Here is a 25,072-nt window from a genome sequence, read left to right as displayed (position 1 = left end):
AATTTTACTATAAAACCAATTGTCAGTATCAGTATTGTCAAAAAAACTATACTCATCCTTTTCTTTTGGGTGCTAGTACTAGTGTAAGAAAGATAGTATGATTCCCTCTGTCTATGTTTGAAATGAGCCAGTCCTTTGATGAAAAAAAAAGAAACGGGCTCCCATATTTTATTTGCGGTTGGCAACATATTGTTAATGTCATTCGTTCGACGGCTGCGCCGAAATGATTTTAAATTTTAACGGAACTGTACTCTGTCTGTTTCGTTAAATTCTAGTGTACTTTCAGAGTGCATATTTTACACAAATATTTTTATGCGTAAAGCGTTCTAATGCTAAGCGCATTATATAGTATTAGTGTTGAATTAGATATTCGTCGATAAGTGTTTGAGGCTGATTGCTACCGCCCGTGCTGTTGCGTGAAGAAAGCAATGGCACAGTTCAACTATCTCAATGAATTGAATAGTTTAGCTACTACTATGGACGGGCCTATAACTCGAGGACCTCCTCAGCGATGGGCCAAGAAAAGCAATAACGAGAACATAAATCCATCATTGAGTGCATCTCTTAAGAACTCTTCCAACGTAAATATAAGTTCGTGTAACCAGTCTATGCAGTTCTTGTCGATATCGGCCAATCAAAGCGTTAACATCGTGCACTCCGGCAAGACCCCGACCCGAAGTGAAAATAAGAAAGGAAAGAAGACTCCTTCGAAGAATAAGTCGCCAGGTAAGTTTTCGAATAATTAATGTTTGAATGAACTTGACCTGATTAGTCTTTATTTATGGACTTAAGTAGTTTGAATTTCTTTAGAACTATTTGCAGCTAATGCACTGGTTTTTGTTCCAGGGCGCTCAACCACTCCAACTCCAAATAAGGCATCTAAAACACCAAACAAGGCCGACAGATTCATCCCCTCGAGAACTAACTCCAATTATGACTTGTGTCATTACATGGTAAGTTTATCCTAATAATTTTAATCTTCTTTCCCTCTCTAGACGTTTCAGAAACTAAACAATGTTTCGTTATGTACACACACACATGAAAGTTGGTAGAACTTTTACTTCCTTAGGTATTAGTTATTACACAGAATGAGCTGCCTTGCCTTGGGCGAGACACGTTTCCACCGACTGAGCTGCTCCACGCTCGACAACATAAAGCATATATGTTACAAATTTTATGACCATACATTTAAGGATTAAGGCTGTCTGCAATCTAGATTCGATGAACAGTCCAACTTGATGTTACTTTTCTACCTAGTGCAATCCAGTCAAATTCAATTACAGTCCTTTTTCTAGATTTTTAGTTTTGCATTGCTACACCACATACAATCAGGGCCGTCTTAAACTATGCACTTGGGCACTCAAGAATTTTTGGGCCTTTTGGAAAGTAAAAAAAGCGAATTAAACTAACTTCCGACCTGACCAGACTCGGTTGCTCACTGTTACCCCTGAGGAAGGGGGCCCTGCATACAATAATCATATATTTTCAGATGAGCCGTGAAGATGACAAAGGGGAAGAGGTGGTAGCCCAAAAAGTGGCCGGAGAGGCTATAGGACGGGCCCTCACTGACATGGAGCCTGGACGCCTGCTACAGTACACTTGCAAGGCGCCGGCGGCACCCGAGGGCTACCAGAACAGACTGCGGGTGGTCTACTCACAGGTTGATGTTGGAATGTTTCTTGAATCAGTGAAGTTGAATTTAAATATCTCTATCAATCTCACCTTACTTTTCAAAAGCTTTATAGAGAAGCACTGTTTCAGTATTAAGTGTTGTTTTACTTTAGAGCTTCTGTGCAGCTAGCTTGACTAGAAGTCTACTCGCAATTCTCAATAGTCGCGCGAGGCGAGACTGCATCTCTTAAATATGCTGCTTATCAGTATTTATTAGAAAAATACCAAGTGATTACCTCAAGTGACTTGATTCACATGGTGAGGTGTGTGATATAGGTCCTGATAGTTTATATGACTTATATTAAATTAAATAATCATTTATTTCAGGCATTTACAACACATGAAATAATGAGGTACAGTGTGCTGCGAAATTGCATGGAGAACTTTTGAATGAATTTATTGACAAAGTCGCCATGTGTTTTTACAAAAACCGGATAAGCTTTATAATTTTTTAATTCAACACAATTCATAATTCAATTCATATCAACTTTAAGATTATCATTTTCGATTAGAATTCATGGTAAAATTAGTTAAAAGCCAAAAAAACAATTCAAATTATAAAATTAAGAACATATTAAAAAATAATTAATGTCAGAAAAGATTAAGTAAATTAATTAAAATATAAAACTATTAAAACGAATTCATACATACATACATACATATAATCACGCCTATTTCCCGGAGGGGTAGGCAGAGACCACGGATTTCCACTTGCTACGATCCTGACATACCTCTTTCGCTTCCTTCACTTTCATAACATTCCTCATACACGCTCGCCGGTTTAGGGTGCTCTTGACCTGGCCTTTCTTCAGGATTTCCCCGATCTGATCAGAGAAAGTCCGCCGAGGTCTGCCCCTTCCAACTCCCGTTTCTACCTCTCCCTTATACACTCTCTTTGTTAGCCTTCTTTCACTCATTCTTTCCACGTGTCCAAACCATCTCAACATACCTTTCTCAATTTTTGTCACTACATCTTCGCTCAGTCCACACTTTTCCCTTATCACACTGTTCCTAATTCTATCTTGTAATCTCACACCACACACACTTCTCAACGCTCTCATTTCCACTGCATTCACTTGGCTCTGATGCCTCTTCTGCCATACCCAACTTTCGCTACCATACATAAGTGTAGACACCAGCACCCCTCATAAATGTCAGTATTAATAAATATATACAGGATGGCAAAAAAATATATGCATTCCCGTTTCCAGTGAGATTTTTGGATTATACTGAACAACTTTTACTATATATATTCCTCGACCGTTATTCCCATTTACTTGGGGTCGGCCCTCCTTGTCCATCTTCTCCATTGCACGCACACCAACAACACACAACTTTTACTATGAACACAGAATAGTGCTATGGGACCAACCCCGAAATCGCGAAAAAATTTTTGGCTGTTTTTTACATTTTGGCTGGTCGGGCTGGTCCATTTTCTATGTGAGGGAAAAATTTTTTTTTGCGATTTCGTGGTTGGTCCCATAGTAAAAGTTTCTCAGTATAATCCTAAAACCTCCCTGACAACGGGAATGCACATATTTTGTGGCCACCCTGTATATAAAACTAATATAAAATTTCAACAGTAAAATTCAATTCAATTAGATTTAATTTTCCTATGTCATATCACTAATAGTCATACATAATTTACAAAACTCGAGTGAGTCTCAGTGAGTCCCACCTTTCGGCAAATACTTTCAGGATGCTGTTCGAACTCCGTATCAGCCAATATCAATTGGAGAATGAGATATATATATATCTATCTGTAAAGACAAATATATATATATATATATATATATCTGTTTCACTAATATTCAGATCCTTCATATAAAGGCAGCTCCACACACAATGAGCCGTCTCGCAATAAAATTGTGGTGTGTAGACCCTAATTTTGGACTTGCATCTATTGTAGGCCAAGGTGCCATCATCCGTGAAGAACACTACGAGGTACGTTCCCCAAGCCCCGGACAGGATTCTGGATGCTCCTGAAATTCTTGACGACTACTGTAAGTATTTTGAGACTTTTTCAGAAACCTTACCTTAAGCCAGAAGGAATGTTTAAATGTCTTGTGATCATTTAAGATATAAAGGAAAGAGTTAGAAATATCTCGATGCAATAAAGAATCATGATGTGTATTGGCTTACCACTGGGATAAATAATTCCCTCTCGGGTTCTCCTCCCTGTAGTAGAGATCTCTCCAAACTACGGCGCGCTGTCTCTTTTCCGGTCGACCAGCCGTTTCAATACGGCTTGTGAAAAGGAAGCTAGAGAGCCGAAGGTCATTCTAACTGCAGTCAAAGCAGCCATAGCGGCACGAACTTATATAAAGTGCGGTGTCTCTCCATAATTTTTACGTCATCATTTTAGTTGATAGAATATTTTGCACTCAGATCTAAACTTAGTGGACTGGAGCGCGTCCAACGTCCTGGCCGTGGCTCTGGGCAACGCCGTGTACCTGTGGAACGCCGGCACCGGCCAGATCGAGCAGCTCATGGCGTTAGAGGCTTCCGAGACGGTACGTCTGACCTTTTTGCCATGAACAGTGCTTAATCACTTAATTGTTCGGACACACTCGGCTCGCCAACCGCTCCAGGCAGTAATAGTTGGTTCACCTCCTATTTATTACATAAAGTGACAAAAGATGACAAAATTATGTATAGTTTGAATCTTCTCAAATGATTTTTACGCCAAAGACCCTAATCTGTTAAACAAAAGCCATTGTTTCTTTTCTGTGAGCGCGTGGCTATTGTGCCTGAGCACGTGCCACGCGCTGATACAATGGCTACGAGCTCAAACAACGGCCACGCGCTCGCAAAAAACAAATAATGGCTTTTGTTTAACAGATTAGGGTCATTGGCGTAAAAGTCATTTTGAGAAGATTCAAACTATATACTCTTTTTCTTCATGCAATATAAGCAATGAAAAAAAAATCACACTTGCTCGAAAAAGATGTTATTTCATGCACGTGTACTGAAGGACAAAGGCCTATATTGTTCCCGCGGGAGTTATGGATTCCGAAAAAACACACACGAGTGAGTTATAGCTTTTTTTTTATTATGTCACTAATTCATACAAACAAAGTAGGTATTATCAAGGTATTATAAATGAGTGTTACTTTGAAAATACTGACGTTTATATATTTTTTTGTTTATGTTTTAAAATATTTTATTTGGTTAATTTAATAGCCGTTTCAAATATTCAATTGTGGCTGAATGCCGATGGGTCTGTGCCTTCGATGCTTAAACTGCCAAAAAATTTCAAAATGGCGGACGAATGTTTGAAATGTCACCGTATTTAAGAATGATTTCGCGTAAAATTTAGTTTTTTTCTTCGCAAGTGTGATGAAAAACATTGTGTGTAACTCCGGGGGTAAGAATATTGTTACTCGAGCCTTTAATTCACTCTAGCCTGCGGCTGTCATGAATATATAGACTCGTGAAATACTAGTTACCCCCCACGTTGCACAATGTATAATTATGATTGTAGGTGTGCTCCGTACAATGGGTGCAGGGCGGGGGCTCGCACCTGGCCGTGGGCACGTCCGCGGCCACGGTGGAGCTGTGGGACTGCCAGAACATCAAGCGACTTAGGGTAAGAACCTCATCCTATAATATTCCATAGACAGAGAAAATTGTACAAGTTAGAAATTACTTAGCTAACGACATTTCTCATCCATAAAGCCTATTACTCATGTGAAGAATATATGACTATAACTACCAAAATCGGCCAAATCCAAATAACGGATGTCCCAAAAAGGACGCAAGATTTCAATTTGCCGCCATTTTTGTATTTTAGTGCTGGCAACCCTAAAAAAAACTATTTGACAGCTGAATGTTTAAGGTTTGTAAAAATGGCGGGTTATACGAAAGATCAACGTGTTTTTATTATTGAACAATATTTCAAAAGTAATGAAAGTACCCGCCAGGTACGGTTCAAAAATTCCTAGTCGCGTGATCTCTCGATTCGGTGATCAGAATTGGCCCCCTAGATCTTGCGATTTAACGCCTTTAGACTTCTTTTTAGGGTTATTTAAAGTCTAAAGTCTATGCCAATAAAAAATGTGTTTTCCATGAATTTCAAATCTTGCGTCCTTTTTGGGACATCCTTTACATGTAAAATTGTATGTTTATCTACTCGTTTAGATAATGGGCGGCCACACAGGCCGGGTCGGGTCCCTCGCCTGGAACTCATACGTGGTATCGAGCGGGGCCCGCGACGGAACTATCATACATCACGACGTGCGGCAGCGGGACCATGCTGTCGCCACATTGTCGTCGCACACACAAGAGGTTTGAGTTTACGTCTACCACCTTCGCTTTAAGCCGGACGTATAAGATAAAAGTTTGTTATTAGGTAAGGCAGAAAATCAAATAAATAGAGGAGTATTGTACATTGCAAAGGTATAGGATAGGATCCACTGTAATGTAATAGGGATAATGACACATGTTGAATTTTATAACAAAATCTAGTAACATAGATAGCAAATGAGCAATTTATCAGTTATCACAATAATGTGGATATTAAAATAATATATGGAAATGTTAAAGAAATACAGGATCTATAAATTTCAAAACTTAAAGTTTCTTTTAACTTCCAAAAAGGAATAAAGTAAAGACACCATTCGATTCCTTGCATTTTATAAAAAAAAAAGATTGTAGGGCAACTTTATGCATAAACAATGTTAGAAGTATTAGAACAAATTACATTATTTACAGAAAATACTTCAGTTCAGTTTTAAAATATTTCAGTTTATGCGTAAACGCAATATTTCACCGACAAAATCGCAATTTTACTTATTTTCCATACATTCAAGATGGGCTCTCAGTGACCTTGACGTCACGTTCACTTAAAGGTTTGTTAAGAGCGTTTCGCGAGTGAAGTAAGACTGTCGGTCTTTAATGCTGTGGGTCCCAAATTGGCATTTGATCCTAAAAACAAACCTGATCGATTGATACCGTTATAAAAAAAAACATCTAGCCTATTGAACTCTTTCATAGATTTGCGGCCTCAAATGGTCCCCGGACGGGCGCTACCTGGCGTCGGGCGGCAACGACAACCTGCTCAACATCTGGCCGCTCGCACAAGGGCAGCGCTACTCGCAGGCACAGTACTTGTACTCGTTCAAGTAAGTACTCTTTACGAATCGCACGCTAGGGGCCCTGTTCCGTGAAGTGAAAAATGAATCGCGCTAAGATTTTTCTTGAGATAATGACTTCCAGGGCGAGGAATTTTTGTTTAGTTTACAAATCGATCGGTAGGTCATGTCAAACTTTTTTGTCCTCGGACAATATATGGGCGGAAAACTGTTGGCAGCTCAGTTGGTTAAGAGTGATTGGACCGGTGTTCCATAAACTGGCAAGTTCAAATCTTGGCCGAAGCAGTGAATTTTTTCTCTAGAGTAGAATTAAAAAATGTGTAGAATCGTTTGCAGACTTATTTGCTTGATAAGTAATTACTAAAAAATTACTAAACAAAAATCAACCTTATCATGGTCACTAATACAGTTCACTATGGCTACGAACTTGTGGTGGTAAATTAGTGAGTTTTGATTCAGTTCAGTTTCTTTATTCATAACAAGTTACATGTCAATTTTATTATACATATTTACACCAGACAATTTAATAAAGAAACGATATTTTTTATTTAAATTTGGTCATACTTTTTAATGATAACCATTAGTTTTGCACATGAAAGACTTTTTATTGTTGCAAGCTTTATTACAAATCGCGATATGTCAGTTCAGCTGGATAACTTATGAAATTGGTGTACAGCCAACACCTAGCGGCCGTGAAGGGCCTGGCCTGGTGTCCCTGGGCCGGCGGCATCCTGGCCTCGGGCGGCGGCACGGCCGACCGCACCATCCGCATCTGGAACGTCAACACCGGCGCCAACCTCAACACCGTCGACACCAAGTCGCAGGTCGGTATTATGTACATCCTGGCCTCGGGCGACGGCACGGCCGACCGCACCATCCGCATCTGGAACGTCAACACCGGCGCCAACCTCAACACCGTCGACACCAAGTCGCAGGTCGGTATTATGTACATCCTGGCCTCGGGCGACGGCACAGCCGACCGCACCATCCGCATCTGGAACGTCAACACCGGCGCCAACCTCAACACCGTCGACACCAAGTCGCAGGTCGGTATTATGTACATCCTGGCCTCGGGCGACGGCACAGCCGACCGCACCATCCGCATCTGGAACGTCAACACCGGCGCCAACCTCAACACCGTCGACACCAAGTCGCAGGTCGGTATTATGTACATCCTGGCCTCGGGCGGCGGCACGGCCGACCGCACCATCCGCATCTGGAACGTCAACACCGGCGCCAACCTCAACACCGTCGACACCAAGTCGCAGGTCGGTATTATGTACATCCTGGCCTCGGGCGACGGCACGGCCGACCGCACCATCCGCATCTGGAACGTCAACACCGGCGCCAACCTCAACACCGTCGACACCAAGTCGCAGGTCGGTATTATGTACATCCTGGCCTCGGGCGACGGCACAGCCGACCGCACCATCCGCATCTGGAACGTCAACACCGGCGCCAACCTCAACACCGTCGACACCAAGTCGCAGGTCGGTATTATGTACATCCTGGCCTCGGGCGACGGCACAGCCGACCGCACCATCCGCATCTGGAACGTCAACACCGGCGCCAACCTCAACACCGTCGACACCAAGTCGCAGGTCGGTATTATGTACATCCTGGCCTCGGGCGACGGCACGGCCGACCGCACCATCCGCATCTGGAACGTCAACACCGGCGCCAACCTCAACACCGTCGACACCAAGTCGCAGGTCGGTATTATGTACATCCTGGCCTCGGGCGACGGCACGGCCGACCGCACCATCCGCATCTGGAACGTCAACACCGGCGCCAACCTCAACACCGTCGACACCAAGTCGCAGGTCGGTATTATGTACATCCTGGCCTCGGGCGACGGCACGGCCGACCGCACCATCCGCATCTGGAACGTCAACACCGGCGCCAACCTCAACACCGTCGACACCAAGTCGCAGGTCGGTATTATGTACATCCTGGCCTCGGGCGACGGCACGGCCGACCGCACCATCCGCATCTGGAACGTCAACACCGGCGCCAACCTCAACACCGTCGACACCAAGTCGCAGGTCGGTATTATGTACATCCTGGCCTCGGGCGACGGCACGGCCGACCGCACCATCCGCATCTGGAACGTCAACACCGGCGCCAACCTCAACACCGTCGACACCAAGTCGCAGGTCGGTATTATGTACGTCTCCCTCGGAGGGGTAAAGAAAACCTAGAAATTCGCGTGATGTAATTTTAACAACAAAACTTCCGGGAGACACAGACATTAAATATATTAACAACGGGTCACTCACGTATTTTAAGTCGAAAAACGCTCGACATGTGTCACCGTCAACGCAAGCTCCCGATGACACTACTCAGTACGGAGTGAAACATGTCGAGCGGTTTTTCGACTTAAAATACGCGAGTGACCCGTTATTAATATGTGGTATTTTCTATAAAAAGGGACCTTATTGTCGTTGGCGCTTACGCCATTATTAACGATGCTCCGATATAAATACAATGCCGCGAAACGCTGTGCGGCGTAAGCGCCGTCGACAATAAGGTCCCTTTTCATAGAAAATGCCCCATATAATTTAGTAAGACGTGATGTAATCCCAACAGGTGTGCTCCATCGTGTGGAGCACGCACTACAAGGAGCTGATCTCGGGGCACGGCTACGCGCAGAACCAGCTCGTGATCTGGAAGTACCCGCTCATGACGCGCGCGGTCGAGCTCACCGGACACGTGGCGCGCGTGCTGCACCTCGCGCTGTCGCCCGACGGTACGTTCTACTTCAAATATACTTTAGTCATAGCTGGGGAGCCGACGATGCTAAATATATACATACATATTATTTCTATATGTATATTCATACATACATTGACTAGCGCTGCACTGATCGTTCATTACTGTAGTTTAAGGTTCTGACGGAAGTTCAGCGCTGCGGTCTCCGCAGTATTTATGCTGAGTCAGCGCCTATTCTTTACCACAATACGTGACCCTCTACTAATATAAAAAACGTACATTTTGTCTCTTGTCAACTTTCTTTTTGTCTCTTGTCATTGTTTGTGTCACAAAAGCATGTAAGTTGTGGTTGAATAAAGTTTTATCTATCTATCTATCTAAATGTGTAGTTACTCGAGCGTCGTAGAGACCTATTGGAATCGAAAGATTAGATGATAAGAAGAAAAAAAGGTTATATAAAGTTTTTTTTCCAGCGAGCAGGAAAGCGTCCACATTCTTTTTAATTTCGAGGGGTTGGTGGAGGGTTAAAAAAATCATTAAATAGATTGCTGATTTGGTCTTATTGGTCCAAGTTAATGCTATAATTTTTCTATAACTTAATATGACACTTATTTGTACGCATTTCCTTAATCTGACGATCATAAGTTTGACGCCCGATTTTGGCATTGTAACCGTCAGATTAGGAAATGCGAACAAATAATCATCAGATTTACTAATAGCACATTTATAGCATTAGTTTGGACTAAAATGAGCAAATCAACAATCTGCTTAACGTTTTTTGAACCCCCCACCAACCAACTGCTCAACATAGACCATAGACGATTAAAACGCGCTCGAGTAACTACACAAATTCCCTCTTGGACTCCCCGACCATCATGTAGACCTTGCGACAAGCACTTATGAATGGGGAAGAATTCGAATAATATGTACATATATATTATCTTAAGGTAATTATCAGAGCAATTTATTGATGTTAATATTATTCCATAATACCACCACCAGGTACCACTGTGCTGTCTGCTAGTGCCGACGAGACGTTGCGGTAAGTCTAAGCTCTGTCTACAATTCTAAACACAATAAAACCACCCAAGTGCGAGTCAAACTCGCGCACGAATGTACCATTACGCAAGAAACGGCAAAAATATCACGTTTCTTGTACGGGAGCCCCACTGTTTTTTTGTTTTTTTTTTTTTTTTTTTTTTTTTTTTTTTTTTTTTTTTTTTTTTTTTTTTTTTTTTTAATTGCACCTTCAAGCTAATCCCAAAAGCGGCACAAATTGAAATACATTAACAACATAAAGGGGCGGGAAACTTCGGGCGCGGCGGGGCGGACGCGGTTTTCTTTCCCTAACTTTTAAATCCTTCACGACATGACATTGGCTAACCTAACAAAAGCCGTAACAAGAAAAAAAAAAAAAAAAAAAAAAGCAAGTAGAACATAGTCAATAACACATAACATACAACTAAGACAGGTATAAATTATGATATTATTTTATTCTGTTTTTAGTATTTGTTGTTATAGCGGCAACAGAAATAGTTCATCTGTGAAAATTTCAACTAGCTATCACGGTTCATGAGATACAGCCTGGTGACAGAGAGAGTGGTGGAGAGTGGGGCTCCCATACAACAAACGTGATTTTAATAACAAAATTTCCGTGAGACACAGACATATTAAATATATTAATAACGGGTCACTCACGGAACGCAAGCTGATGACACTCCTCGGTACGGAGTGAAACATATCCAGCATTTTTCGACTTAAAATACGTGAGTGACCCGTTATTAATATATTTAATATAAAAGTGATTTTATTGCCGTTTTTATTATGGTACGGGACCCTTCGTGCGCGAGTCAGACTCGCACAGGGCCGATTTTAACTATCCTTAATTTTTATATTTCTATTTCATATTTATTTATTGCAACCATGGTTTTATAGGTATTACAAATTCTTGGTAGTTCCCCATGGACCCCGTGGGGGTATAGCAATATTACATGCATACTTAGGATCTAATCTTAAATCTATGTGTATAATATAAAAGTAGGTCAATTTAGTAGTTTTTATACATATAAGCCGAATTGAATCAGCTAATTGTCAGATAATTGTCAGTGTATTAAATACGCACTCGACATTTATTTCATTTCAGTCTATGGAAGTGCTTCATGATAGACCCGGCGAAGAAAAAGGAGCCCACCGAATCGAAGGCAGCCAAGTCATTGCTGAATATGAATTCTTTAATCAGATAACTGGTAATACACCCACAGCTCTGCACAGTGGCGTAACTAGGGGGGGGGGGGATGCACGTTCAAAAACATTGATTGTTCCCGCCACGTCGAACGGGGGTCTACAGGCTACGTTTGGTGGGGGGGGGGGCGCAAATTTGATGCCTGCCCCGGGCGCCATTTAATAAATAATAATAAATAAATATTATAGCACATTCTTACACAGATTGACTAAGTCCCACGGTAAGCCTAAGGAGGCTTGTGTTATGGGTACTCAGGCAACGTATATATAGTATATAAATACTTAAATACATAGAAAACACCCATGACTCAGGAACAAATATCTGTGCTCATCACACAAATAAAGGCCCTTACCGGGATTCGAACCCAGGACCATCGGCTTCACAGGCAGGGTCACTACCCACTAGGCCAAACCGGTCGTCGAATTCCTCTAGCTACGCCCCTGGCTCTGCACTAGGATTAGTTTTGTTGTGGGTCTATTTTAGACTTGCTATTATTGTTGTGATTATTTAGTCTGGCTAGTATAAGTTTATAAGTTTGCAGTGAAATGTATTTTACATTTCTCATGCTCTGAAAAAGGATCATTGTTGTTCTAAAAGGTGTGCAGAAAATGATACGTTTCTCGTCTCGTTCATTTTACGTTCCAAGTACGATAAAAAAACATTACGATAAGCTATTGAAATTGGGTTTAAATGGATTTGCTTTTGAATTTCTATTCTGATATTTAATTCCCCATTCCGTAAATAACGATACTTTTGCCTGAATTGTTAATTGAAAGTAAAGCTTGACCAGGAATATATGATCACGCACCATGTTGCGGAATTTCACTGGAACTAATTTTTTCATACTATATGAACTGTCACCCTATACATGAGAATGAACAGCGCCCCCTTGACAATGATCATATATTTCTGGTCAGGATTTAACTAAAAAATTATTGAATACTTAAGTAATGTTTAAAAAAAAAACACATGCAATTTGCTTTCCTCATTTTCGAAAAGTAGAGTGTTTAACTCGGGTGAAAGGCATCATTTCAGCCTCGAACTATTGGCGCTCTCACTGCGTTCGAGTGCCAAACAACCTCGGCAGAGATGAGTGCCTTTCATCCTTGGCTAACAATCTACTATGGCATCACAAACAAAATAAATATCACGTTTAAGGCTTAGACCGCATTGCGATTAATTTCTTGTAACGCACGCAGGCACTTGCAAGACAAACCGCATGAAATTCGACTGAAACCGTAATAAAATAATCGAAGTGCTTTCTAAGCCTAAAGAGGCCCACTGACTATCAGTCCGCTGGACGATATCGGCCTGTCAGTTAGAACAAAAATTTGACAGTTCCGAACAACTGACAGGCCGATATCGTCAGGCGGACTGTTCCACGTAATTGTAGAGGGCAGCACTTGCTTATTTGGGTGAAGTGTCAATGTCAAGTTTGAGTTTTTTTTAATTTAGGGATAGTTAGCCTCGTAATTAATTCCCTTTTTATTTTTATTTCATATTTCATTTATTGCACAGTCATGATACATAAAATAAGGTGTTACAAATAAAGTAAGTAAATTCATGACACCCTGTTAGGGCACAACAACAATGTTTAACTTACTATCTAATACCTATTAAAACATTTCATTATAATATATCTATTCCTTTGTTTTTTGCTCATTAATATTGTTTAAAGTGTAATATCGATAGCTTATTATAAAGTAAACTAATGTTTAACCACCATTTTGGACTAGACTTATATTGACCGGGATATAGACTGTGATTACCTTTTGTATTGTTTTTGCTTTGTTTCGTTCAATTTTCAAACAACGCAAAATCAACTCTATTTCCTAAACTATAGGTTTAAATTTCAGTAGCAAATTTAATAATAATTATGGATTTATCATTTGTATGGCTGGGCCTTAGGAGGATATAGCAAAACGAATCTTCTTAGTTCCTTATAATGATCACCGGACTATATACCGTAGAAAGTATTCAGTGCATCGGTAAATATTATAACATTATAAGACATATTTCACTGCAGACATAATTAAACGTAGCTCCGATGGGAAGTTTAAGGCAATGATAACATGAAAGTATCAGGAATACCTATTTAAAATTTATAATAATATTGGTTAATATCGCGTACATAATTTGTTGTTTTTTTTTTACAAAAAACTAAAATTTGTACAATATAATATAACTTCAAAAATGGTATTAATATTATATTATACTTCGGTTTTTATAACATTACAAAGAAGATAAGCGAACTTGATGTGTCTTTTTATTGAAAAACACTCTTGAAAAATAAGTCACGGCAAATATGCAACAATAGGGTGCACGTTCCACAATTTTTTATTATTGGTATTGTATGGGACCCATTGTCAAGTCACAAATGATGGTCAAAGTCTAGCACCCGCACTTTACTGACGAAACGCTTCTAACAAATTGGCATTACATCGTGTCGTCGGCATGTAACGTCGGTATTGCTTAGAAGCCATGGAAATATTGCGTTTATGTAAATTGTTGTTGTACAATATATTTTTTAATAAAATGTAAGGAATCGAATGTATCATTATTTTTTCCCCTATTTGGAATAAGTATATAGTTAGCATTTGAAGTTTGTAGTAGATGGATAAATGAATGATCATAATGCTCAATGACATCATGTTTGCCATATTCTCTCTAAGCGTGCAGTGCATGTACTGTATGTCTATTTACAGTGCTACTTTACCGCACTAGTGCGATAATTAGCACATTACGTAACTATGTCGAAAACTTAAAAGGGCCATATAGACTGTAAAACGTACGATACATGTGCGAATAGGTAATTCGCAACTCGTGTCGATTACACTCCCTTTGGTCGTGTTTTAATTTATCGCCACTCATTGCGAATTTTCCATTTTTCGCACTTGTATCGTAATGTAATATTAAACATTATGACTGACAACTGTGATCTTTACAATTTAGTGTAAAACTATAGTTGTTGAAGTAGGAATATTATGTATAGGATCTTTAAACATCATGTTTTCATATTTTCTTGACTTCTAATCACTGTGATTGTCTTCTTTTATCTAGCGTATCCTGAATTTAGCCTATAATTTCGTATGATTTTACTTCATGGCGCAGTATTTTATATTGACTTCTATTACACGCAAGATGCTTTTTAACACCGTTTTATGACAAAAATATAGAAGTTGAGGTCATTAAATGTAAAGCGAAATCTTCTTTCTTGGTTCTTTTACTGTATTTCCCTCCTCTTCTATCATTTCAATTTTCTTTTCAAGTTAATGACACATTTAATTACCTCAGCTTGGGTTATTTTTTGAGCTTTGTAATATTTTGCGGGTACTGTTTATTATGTAATGAATTTATGAATTGATGTTGACTATGTCATAAATGTCTGATTTGTTTAACGAAATAAAGTATTTTCTTATCAGAATCTTAGTTTGATTTATATTTGTAGTTTTATTTTGTCTCGAGTTCGGTAAGTGTGACCACTAGGGTCATTTTCACCAAATGGATGTCGAAATAAAAAAACAAGAACATTTGTAGTAAAAACTTTTATTATTCTTATTGTTCTACTTATTAATATTATGTTTATTTGTAAATACATATTGCAACAAAGGAATGTAAAAAGAAAAAAATGCATGTGATGTTGTTCCTAAAACTTGTATAATAAGGAGGAAGCATGTTAGTGACTAGAACTAAGAATATTTTCCAAGAGCATAATTTAAACGAGCACTGTTAAATGCAAAAAAAGGAACTGCCGCGAAGCTAAACTTATCTAAAATAAAACTAAAAACTCACTAACTGTAGATTCATTGTACTTATAAATCACCTAATCATTGCTACATAACTTTCAAATGGTGCGGAATATGAGTAAAAAATAAAATATTTAGCAGTTTTAAGACTATTTTGGTGTTTAACATCAAAAAGTTATGTAACAAATAATAACTCCGGTCGATACGTTGTGATGTACTTGCTACACATTGAACTATTATTACTAGACTACGTATAGAACCGGCCGACAACAAACAATGGAAGCGGAGTGAATCTCGTGACCTAAACGCGTAAGCGCCATTAAATTCACGGCCCTTACGACGTTTTGGTCACGTGGTACATGTCGCGAACGCGACAATTTCATTATTTGGTATGGCTTCTCTATAGTAATAATAACTCAATGTTGACCTAATCCCATGTATTGACTGTCACCAATGTAACTACATTCTTTGCAACATTGGATGCTACAACGAAGTGTTATCAACTTATCACTACGTCTTGCTAAATCGCACTTTAAGTACCAAAAACTCGACCGTTTCAACGCCTACAGAACACTCCCACCCAAAAACATTCATAAAAATCTTACTCAATACAATAAACATGCACTCAACAACTTAACCTAAAGAGAACACATTTGCTAGTACAAAAACTACACTAAAATAACTGCCACGAGTTTTCTTAACAATTTCAAGTCTTAAAACATCGTTACTAAGCTCTGAATTTATTATCAAGTTCATTAAGTATACAGTCTTAAGCTATCGAAGTATATTTAATTGTGTAAAACTATTAACATGGCTCGAAATATAAAAGCGTATACTTTTGATATTCGAATATCATCCGTCCAATGGTAAAAGACCACAGATACAATAAAATTGTATTCAGCCAATCAACGTAATCTTATTGTATTTGTAGTAATATGCCATTGGCAGAATGCTGGACTTTTTTAATAAAAGTATACGCTTTAAATGAGATGTATTTAAAATGAAAGTGATGAATGTGTAAAATAAATACTCGATATACAATATAAAATTGATATCTTTAAAATAACTACGTGGTCAAATCAAAAGTAACTGTACTACATTTTGACACTATTATTGACACTAAAACTTTTCACTAATCATACAGTCAGGACTAAACTTAATAAAAACAATACTGTTCAATTCATAACTTATCATTTAGAATTCGATTACCAAAGATTCTATCATTTCAGATCTTACAATCAACTATCTATTCATTCGTTATACATTTCTGCACACTTTAGTTTATTTTAATGCCTCTTTAGACCTATTACAGTAATAACATATACTAATCTATGCTATTACATTCGCTAATCCTTACTAATACACTGGGCAGTCTATCAATACTAAGCAACCATCTAACAAACACCAAACCTTGGTCCTGACCACACTAAAATCAAGTATTTTCCATATATAAATGTCAACGTCAAAAATATGTATACAATTCTCAACCTTAAATCATTCCAATAAGGTAAAAATAGTTTGTATATTTATGACCTTTACTTTTGTACTCCTACAATGCAAGGTTCAGAAATATGAATGTATCTTTGACGTCAACTCTTTATCATTGCCATATTGCAAATTATTTGTGAAGTTTTCAAACAAAAGGTACATTGCTGTTATTGATGAGAATTCCCAAGTAATCTTTACGGCAGACACACACAATTTATGATTAACATTATTTATCTTTTGTTTGAAAATTACAAATTTTGCAAATGAAGATTTCGAGTCAGACACTACCAAAGTTTTCTTGGCTATTGGATAGAATGTGTTCTACATTTTAAAAGCACGTAGTTGTTGTAGTTGCGGCCTCTGGAGTTGCAGGCGTACTTAGGCTACGGAGACTGCTTAACATCAGGCGGGCCGTATGCTTGTTTGCCACCGACGTAGTATAAAAAAGTTGTCAAGTTCACTTGGTCGATTGCAATTAGAGATTAAGAGGAGAAAGGGGACGGCCGCTTCTCCATACAGACGTAGTCCCCATTTTCCTCTCTGGATATTGACGTAATAAAAAATGTTGTTACATAATTTGATGTACACTAACCATAGCCATGCCCCTACGTTTGACTTTTTTCGATTTTTTTATTATTGTCAAAATTAGGAGTAAAACACTAATTTCATAAAAATGTATGCTAACACTTCTAATAATTAAAAATTGGAATAAACGTAGGGGCATAGCTGCGGTTGTACAACAAATTACGTCAAAATATTTTTAACAAAGTTAATATCCAGATAAAAATGAGGACTACTAATGAGGAATGTAGGTATGAAAATGCGATTTCTCACGGGTCCTCCACTTTCGTCTTAAAGAGAGGAAATTTCTTCTCAAAATAGAAACTTCCTAATTTGAACTTTTAAACTTACATGAGTATGAATCAATTGAGTCATTCTGAAAGTTCATTGAGGCGTCTTTGTTAACCTTTTGGACGCCAATGACCGATATATCGGCACCGCAGGTCCAACGCCAAATACCGATTAATTCGTCACAGACCACAGAGCAACATAGACATATGCATGTGCATAAAGTTCAATTTTAGTTTTGACATTTCGGTGACGTGGCGTCCGAGTGACAGCTTTTGTGTTTGACACGGCGTCGAAAAGGTTAATATGATTATCATTTCCAGCTTATATAACAGAGGCCAAACTGCGCGTAACATTTGGTGGATCATCTGCCTCCAACATGGCGGACATAGCCACTGTATTCGAAATCGGTTCCGCATCCCTTACCAAATGCTCATGACTCGTCGTTAACCCTCCTCCATACTTAAAGCTTCTTCTAAGACTTGATCGTATACTTTTGGCTGAATCACTTTTTCTGACGAAGGATCGTCGGAGGTAGTCTCTGGTTAGTGAGAGGGAGTTAGAAGAGTGGGCTTCATGTGAGACGGTGATGGTGGGCGGGGTGTAGTGCGGGGGGGAGGTGCGGTCGACTGTCTCGCTCAGCGTGATGGGGGCGGCGGCCGAGTGCGAGGGGGACGGCGCGCGGGCGGACGTTATTCTGTAATAAATAAAAAGGATTAAGGTCTACTTACGTGGTACGAGGTTCTCGTTCGAGAAGAGGTGAAAATTTCGTAGCCGATTATAATTATTTTTCTCAAAAATGGACGGCAAAGTCGACGTTGCCGGTTAAAAAGTAGGTCGCGAAGTGCGTAGTTTATGGTCAGTCAAAAAATTAAAAAGTTAAAAACATTGCAGTCTCGATTTCGGGACTGCAATGTTGCATACAAATTCCATTATTTGTCAAGTTCCAAACTTTTTAAGTTGAAATGGCCATATCAAATGAAGGCATAGGTCCATTAAACAGCCTAACAGATGATCGGTACTTATTATTATAATGTTGGTACCGCGACTATTTAAGTGTCTCAAATAGGTTGGCGTATTTTCAGCAGAAAAATAAACTTCCATTTTTAATTTAAAAAATAAAACGGCGGCAAAGCAAATCTTTTTAGTTTTTTCTGTGAAAATATATACATAAGAACGTTGCTTCTGTAAAATATTTCTATTATATTTGCATTTATTGCGCCATTTTTGAGATAAGCACTATATATGACTCGGCTGGAAGGCTACTTGCTGGCTTCGGATTCAATTAAACGGACTCCTAAGGTCGTCCGTTTAAAACGAATCCTCAGCCAGCAAGTAGCTACTTCCGAGCCTCGACAATAATGTACTATACATGCGAAAATTGTAGGTTAATCCCCAATCCAGTCCCGAAATTGAGACTGCAATGTTTTTAATTTTTAAATTTTTCACTGACCATAAACTACGCACTTCGCGACCTACTTTTTAACCGGCAACGTCGACTTTGCCGTCCATTTTTGAGTAAAGATTGTTACCTACCTACTTTTTCAGCGTGTGGAAGTTGCGGCTTATTAATACGTAAAAAATAATTAGTGTTTATTAATGAGGTGGAGATGAGAGGAGACGTGCGGGAATTCACCAATAGTAAACTGAAATAGATATCATACACGAAAGAAAAAGTGGCCAAGTCCACCGGTGGCCGGGGCGGGAATCGAACCCGCGTCTTTAGCTTACGCGGCTAACGTCCCAAATTCTCTGGTGTATGCTATCTTTGAAAGGCTAACAAATTAAAACAATATTTCAAAAAATAATTTGATATGTTCCCTAGTTAGTATTGGTTGATTTCTACACGTTTCCTCACATCTCTGCTCATTTCCGCCTTAGTGAAAATGAAGTCTAAGCAGTTTCGTTTCAATAGGGGGGGGGGGAGTATGAAGACGGGGCGGGTATTGGGAGCGGGTCGGGGGCCGCGGAGACATGAAGCAGGCACCTGCGCTCGACACCAGGGGGGGGGGAGGCATAAGTTTTGGATATGTTACATAATGCATACCTTCTGAGCGTGCGGAAGCTGCGGCGTATAGTGTTGAGCAACCTCGCACCAGTAGCGGTGGAGTACGACGGTGGGGGGGTGTACTTGGGCGGCGGGTCGGGGGCGGGGGGCGCGGGGGCGAGGGGCGCGCGGGGGGAGGGGGCGCCCCCACCCGCACCCCTGCCGCCGAGGGGCGGACGGTACAGGTTCTGGATACGCTGTAAGAACAAAATCCAATGAAAACGAGTAAAAATACATAACTAAGGCCGACTTGCAACCTTTAAACCTGGATGGTTTTATAATGTCGGGATCCACTTGAGAGATTACCTGCCGACGAATGACATTATCTTTTGTTAAACCGAACCGCTAATTACCTGTGCAAAATGAAATGCAATAATAACAAAAGATTCGACACAGATAACAACTTTACCGCTTGAAGAATAGAGTTAAAATTACAATAGCAGGTACTCGATATAGGACCTTTTGCAATTCAGAGCCGTGGTCGCCCAGCGGGCTTAGCACGGTAGCATTTTTATCGCCTGTCACCATGCCTGTCACGTTCTAACAAGTATGTAAGTGCGAAAGTGACAGGCATAGTGACAGGTGATAAAAATGCTACCGTGCTAAGTCCGCTGGTGTTTGTTTATGTTTTTATGTTTAATTTCCAATAGGTCCTACATCGACTACCTGCTATTGTAATTTTAACTCTACTCTTCAAGTAGTATAGATGTTATCTGTTTAGAATTTCTTGTTGTTATTGCAATTCATTTTGCACAGGTAATTAGCAGCTGGGTTTATATAAGTGGATCCCAACATTTTAAAACCATACGACTATACCAATGGTTACCAGTACAATTTGACACTGGGTTAACGGTTTAATCGGTTAATTTCGGTTTAGTGGGATGGTACAAGTGGCGGCGCGCATGTCAATAGAATAAAATAGCTGTAACGGAAGGCCATTTTTTATTTTTTTGTCAGATTCTGATAAAAATTGGTAGGTTTGAAAAGCTCCTTATTTATTCTGGTTGGAATAAGCACAAAATCCAAACTTGAGACCAAAAAAATATAAAAATTCCTATTGGGTTACGGAAAATTCCATACGTTATCCGTAACTCAGTGGAAGATTTTGTATGACATACAATGATATTGCGCTTATGTTGTACAGAATAAGGAACTCTATATATCCACCTTTTATCAAAATCTGAGAAAAATTACAAAACTACAACCAAATAAAAAATGATTCAAGAACATTACAAAATTGTAAAGATTCCGTTTTTGCCATTTTGGCTGTGGACCCCTAATAATGGTAATATATCAGAAACGCTCCTGCAATAAAGTAACTAACTAACTAAAGTAAATAACTGATTGAGCGTAATAAACAGTATCCGATCGCAAACCTGCAGCCCCACACAAAAAATGCAATTATGAATAGCATAAATTTCTATATATATAAACATTAGCAATAAAATTATCCTTACCAGCTCCTCCAAGCATTCACTATTCGCACTCCTATACTCTTCATATTCCTAGCAGCATGAAATCAAATTATTTGTTCATTTTACTAACCCTTTACACATCTTAGCAGTTTAAATTAATTAAACAAATAATAAGGATAAGGGAAAAGTTTGGACTGAACGAAGATGTAGTGACAAAAATTGAGAAAGGTATGTTAAGATGGTTTGGACACGTGGAAAGAATGAGTGAAAGAAGGCTAACAAAGAGTGTATAAGGGAGAAGTAGAAGCGGGAGTTGGAAGGGGCAGACCTCGGCGGACTTTATCTGTACAGATCGGGGAAATCCTCAAGAAAGGCCAGATCAAGAGCACCCTAAACCGGCGAGCGTGTATGAGGAATGTTATGAAAGTGAAGGAAGCGAAAGAGGTATGTCAGGATCGTAGCAAGTGGAAATCCGGGGTATCTGCCTACCCCTCCGGGAAATAGGCGTGATTGTTATGTATGTATGTGAACAAATACAATTTACAAAATCATTTCACTAGTTTCGCTAACTACACTTTTTAATACTTCTGAAAAATACGTAGTAAATTTTTAATGTAATGTTGTTCTTCGTCTAACGATGTTTAAAATCAAAACTCGACTTTATCATTTCTAAATAAATCATAAATAGCGTTCGTAAACGACACTGGTAGAAAACTCCTACAACAAAATATACAAGTTCTAATCGTGTTTTCTTTTTTCATCGACAATTGTTTCATAGAATGTAATGTTCCGCAGAATTTTCATTTCATAGAAACGTTTTTTTTTTTTTTTTTTTCAAAAACCGTTAACTTTTTAGGTACAGCTAAAAGGTCATTGTGTAGTGTAGAACCCATTAGGTCTAACAGAAAAGTAGATTAGGTTAGGTTGGAACTGCGACCCTTTGTAAAAAAATATGTTTTCTATGAAATAGCGCCTAATAAATATGAAGGGCGCCGTGGTGGAATGTTATCGATCCCAGTGCGCCTTCACGAACGGCAAAGAGGGTGAAACGCCGGAGTGGGTTGGGCCAAATTCTCTCCCCCTCCCCCTCTCGCCAAGAGAGGGAAAAGGAGCGGCGAGTCCCACTCACCGTGCGTTAGTGCATTACCACTCCGTCAAAAAAAAAGGGGTTGCAGGCGTCAAACGGCTGTGGTGACCGCCTTCCATCAGGCGGGTTTAGGCTTGTTTGCCACCAACGTGCTATATAAAAGTAAAAATGCTTACGTCTAAAATATCCGGCGGTCCTTTGCTCATATATCTCCACGTCTGCACGAAGGCAGCCGCGGGAACACAGAGTAGCGCGCCTTGCTGTAGCGCTACTGCCGTCTGGCGCGCCCACACGGGCCAGTACCTGCGCAAGTACGAGTACAAACAAGTCTTAGGCCAGGATTACACTCGTAAGTTTTACTTACGTAAGTAGGGACAAAGATAGATATAACTCCGTCATAGATGGATACAGTCTAAGGAAAAAACGCGCCTCGAAAATCACGAAAATTTGACTCTCGATCAGATGGCGCCACTAATTTTGGCCTACACTCGTATAGAGGGCGTTGACTGTTTCGTTTGTTATTTATAATTTTAACGCATATCAGTGAAAGAAAATGGGTCAAAATCATATAAAAATAATATTTAAATACATTTTAACGTATTTTTATAAATCTTAATTTTTAGTTTCAAAGTATGTCGATAGATGGCAGTGAATTTACAGTGGTTACAAAATTTACTATGACAGTACCGCTCTATCTTATTATATCCTCATTGGTAGGGACAAAGCTATTTGCTAGCTAGCTGTGTATAGCTGTGTCCCTACTTACGTAAGTAAAACTTACCGAGTGTAATCCTGGCCCTACAACTAGGACTTACAGAAATCACTATCAAGTCTTAAACCGAGATCGGAAATACAGTGTGGAAAAAATTTATGGGCCCTGGAGGGAAAGTGCCTTAAAACCTCACCAACCTCAAGTTAGCTCATTTTACTTAAAGGAAATATTATTTTATTTTTTTAAATAAACAAAACTTTTTTTTAAATAAACAAAACTGCATTCACAGAGTTTTTTTTTTTAATTAGCTTGTATCGCCTGGGAATCGAACAGACTAAAAATTAAACTTTTGCTATTTTATCCCACTAATTGATACAGTTCATGATAGTGTTAATATTTCTCCAAGAAACATTAGGTCTTACACTCGTCTGTCGTACAAAATATCCATAAAATCGCACATTTAGTATATTTTGAAATTTTTGTCCGTTCGATTTCCGGATGAGGGAAGCTAATTTAAAAAAAATCTTTGAATGCAGTTTTGTTTCTTTTAAAACATAAAAGAATGTCTCCTTTAAGTAAAATGAGCTAAGGTTTTAAGGCACTTTTCCTCCAGGGCCCATTAATTTTTCCCACCCTGTATATTCACTTCACAGATATTAGTTTTACAAGGAAGCAAAGTAGACTTTTGCCCCTCGAGACTATATTGAAACCTAAGCAAGTGAGATTATTCACAAATATATATTAATTAAAAAAAGCCATGCTTACCCCGCGGGTTTTCTCCAGCTATAGAGCTGCCTCTGTTGCCCACACCGGAAGTCCATAACACTGAGAGCCTGAAAAAGAAATACAATTGTGACGTTTTCAACCAAAATGCACCACATTGTCGATAAGGTTGATTTCTAATTGAAGCTATATGGAAATAGCGCCTTACTGACAAGCGACAATAAGTACCCTTTTGGTTGAAAATGGCACAATTTACATAATTTAGTTATTTAAATCCCAAATAACTTCAGCTAAGTCCATGTGAAGTCAATCACGTATATATTCATTAGACGGTTTATAAGAGGACGCGCATTACGTGACACTCCTAGGAGAAGCAAGCGTCCATAGACTACCATAATCGCTTACTAGGTTCACTTAACTGTGTACCATTAACGGCCGGTTAGTAATCGTCACAAAACTGGCGGTCAACGTCAAACAAAAGCGACAGTCCACATCACATGGCGACCCTGCCCATGTGAAACCAAGCACGATTTAATGTATGGTTTACTTACACAAAGGAGAACGGGCAAAGCCACGGTCCAAGTGAAGCTGAGCAGCGTGGCCAGAGCGGTCTCGGTCCTTGTCCTCGCTGAATACAGCGCGGTGACCACTTTATCGGCCGAGTATGGCCGCCCGCGGACCACGAACACGCCAACCGTCAGGGCCACTTGGACCGCGCACGTCACCCACGACCCGACCCATACGTAGTCTATGAAGTGGACTAGAAGACCTATCCTGCTGTCTCTGTCACTCTTAACTAGGCCGAGTTCCCAAAGCAATAGTACTCTCTTTCACTCTTAATAACTTTTTATTCAGAATAAGACATTGTAATTGTGGCAGTTACTTACACAAAGCAGAACAGGCAAAGCCACAGTCCAAGTGAAGCTGAGCAGCGTGGCCAGAGCGGTTTCAGTCCGTGTCCTCGCTGAATACAGCGCGGTGACCACTTTATCGGCCGAGTATGGCCGCCCGCGGACCACGAACACGCCAACCGTCAGGGCCACTTGGACCGCGCACGTCACCCACGACCCGACCCATACGTAGTCTATGAAGTGGACTAAACGGACACCCGCCTGAAAAAAAATATAGATGACACGTTCAGAATAGGCCCCCATGCTAAAAAGGAGTAAGTAAGTAAATAAATATTCTTACAAATTATACATTTTACATCACAGGAGGAGGAGGTGAGGAGGTGTTTTACAGGAGTGTTATCATTACAAGTTTAACTTGTATATCTGTGTGTAACTA

At 39.7% G+C, this 25,072-nt stretch overlaps 2 protein-coding genes and 1 long non-coding RNA gene across 3 annotated transcripts in view; 2 read left to right on the top strand and 1 right to left on the bottom strand.

Annotated features, from left to right (window-relative positions):
* The window catches only part of LOC134744735 (uncharacterized), a 581,044-nt gene that overhangs the window by 550,723 nt on the left and 5,249 nt on the right, over positions 1-25,072 (top strand). The gene's annotated exons all lie outside the window — the stretch shown is intronic.
* LOC134744727 (cell division cycle protein 20 homolog) lies at positions 233-11,754 on the top strand. The gene is made up of 12 exons (XM_063678647.1): positions 233-726; positions 847-953; positions 1,490-1,660; positions 3,581-3,674; positions 4,060-4,184; positions 5,156-5,260; positions 5,812-5,958; positions 6,667-6,794; positions 7,441-7,588; positions 9,354-9,513; positions 10,479-10,518; positions 11,620-11,754. Exons 1-12 carry the CDS (start codon positions 429-431, stop codon positions 11,717-11,719), a joined length of 1,623 nt encoding a protein of 540 aa, XP_063534717.1. The 5' UTR covers positions 233-428; the 3' UTR covers positions 11,720-11,754.
* Positions 15,249-25,072, bottom strand: part of LOC134744717 (sodium-dependent transporter bedraggled) — a 36,928-nt gene continuing 27,104 nt past the window's right edge. The window contains exons 10-15 of the mRNA XM_063678635.1: positions 24,673-24,897; positions 23,828-23,895; positions 22,527-22,653; positions 21,306-21,353; positions 19,849-20,045; positions 15,249-18,498 (exon numbers count right to left, since the gene is read on the bottom strand). Coding sequence (XP_063534705.1) covers positions 18,126-18,498; positions 19,849-20,045; positions 21,306-21,353; positions 22,527-22,653; positions 23,828-23,895; positions 24,673-24,897 — 1,038 coding nt within the window. The 3' untranslated portion in view covers positions 15,249-18,125. The remainder of the gene's footprint in view (positions 18,499-19,848; positions 20,046-21,305; positions 21,354-22,526; positions 22,654-23,827; positions 23,896-24,672; positions 24,898-25,072) is intronic.

Source organism: Cydia strobilella, chromosome 10 (genome assembly GCF_947568885.1).
Source record: "Cydia strobilella chromosome 10, ilCydStro3.1, whole genome shotgun sequence".
NCBI lineage: Eukaryota > Metazoa > Arthropoda > Insecta > Lepidoptera > Tortricidae > Cydia > Cydia strobilella.
Note: the sequence above shows the minus strand (reverse complement) of the source record. Positions and strands in the feature narration are given on the sequence as shown.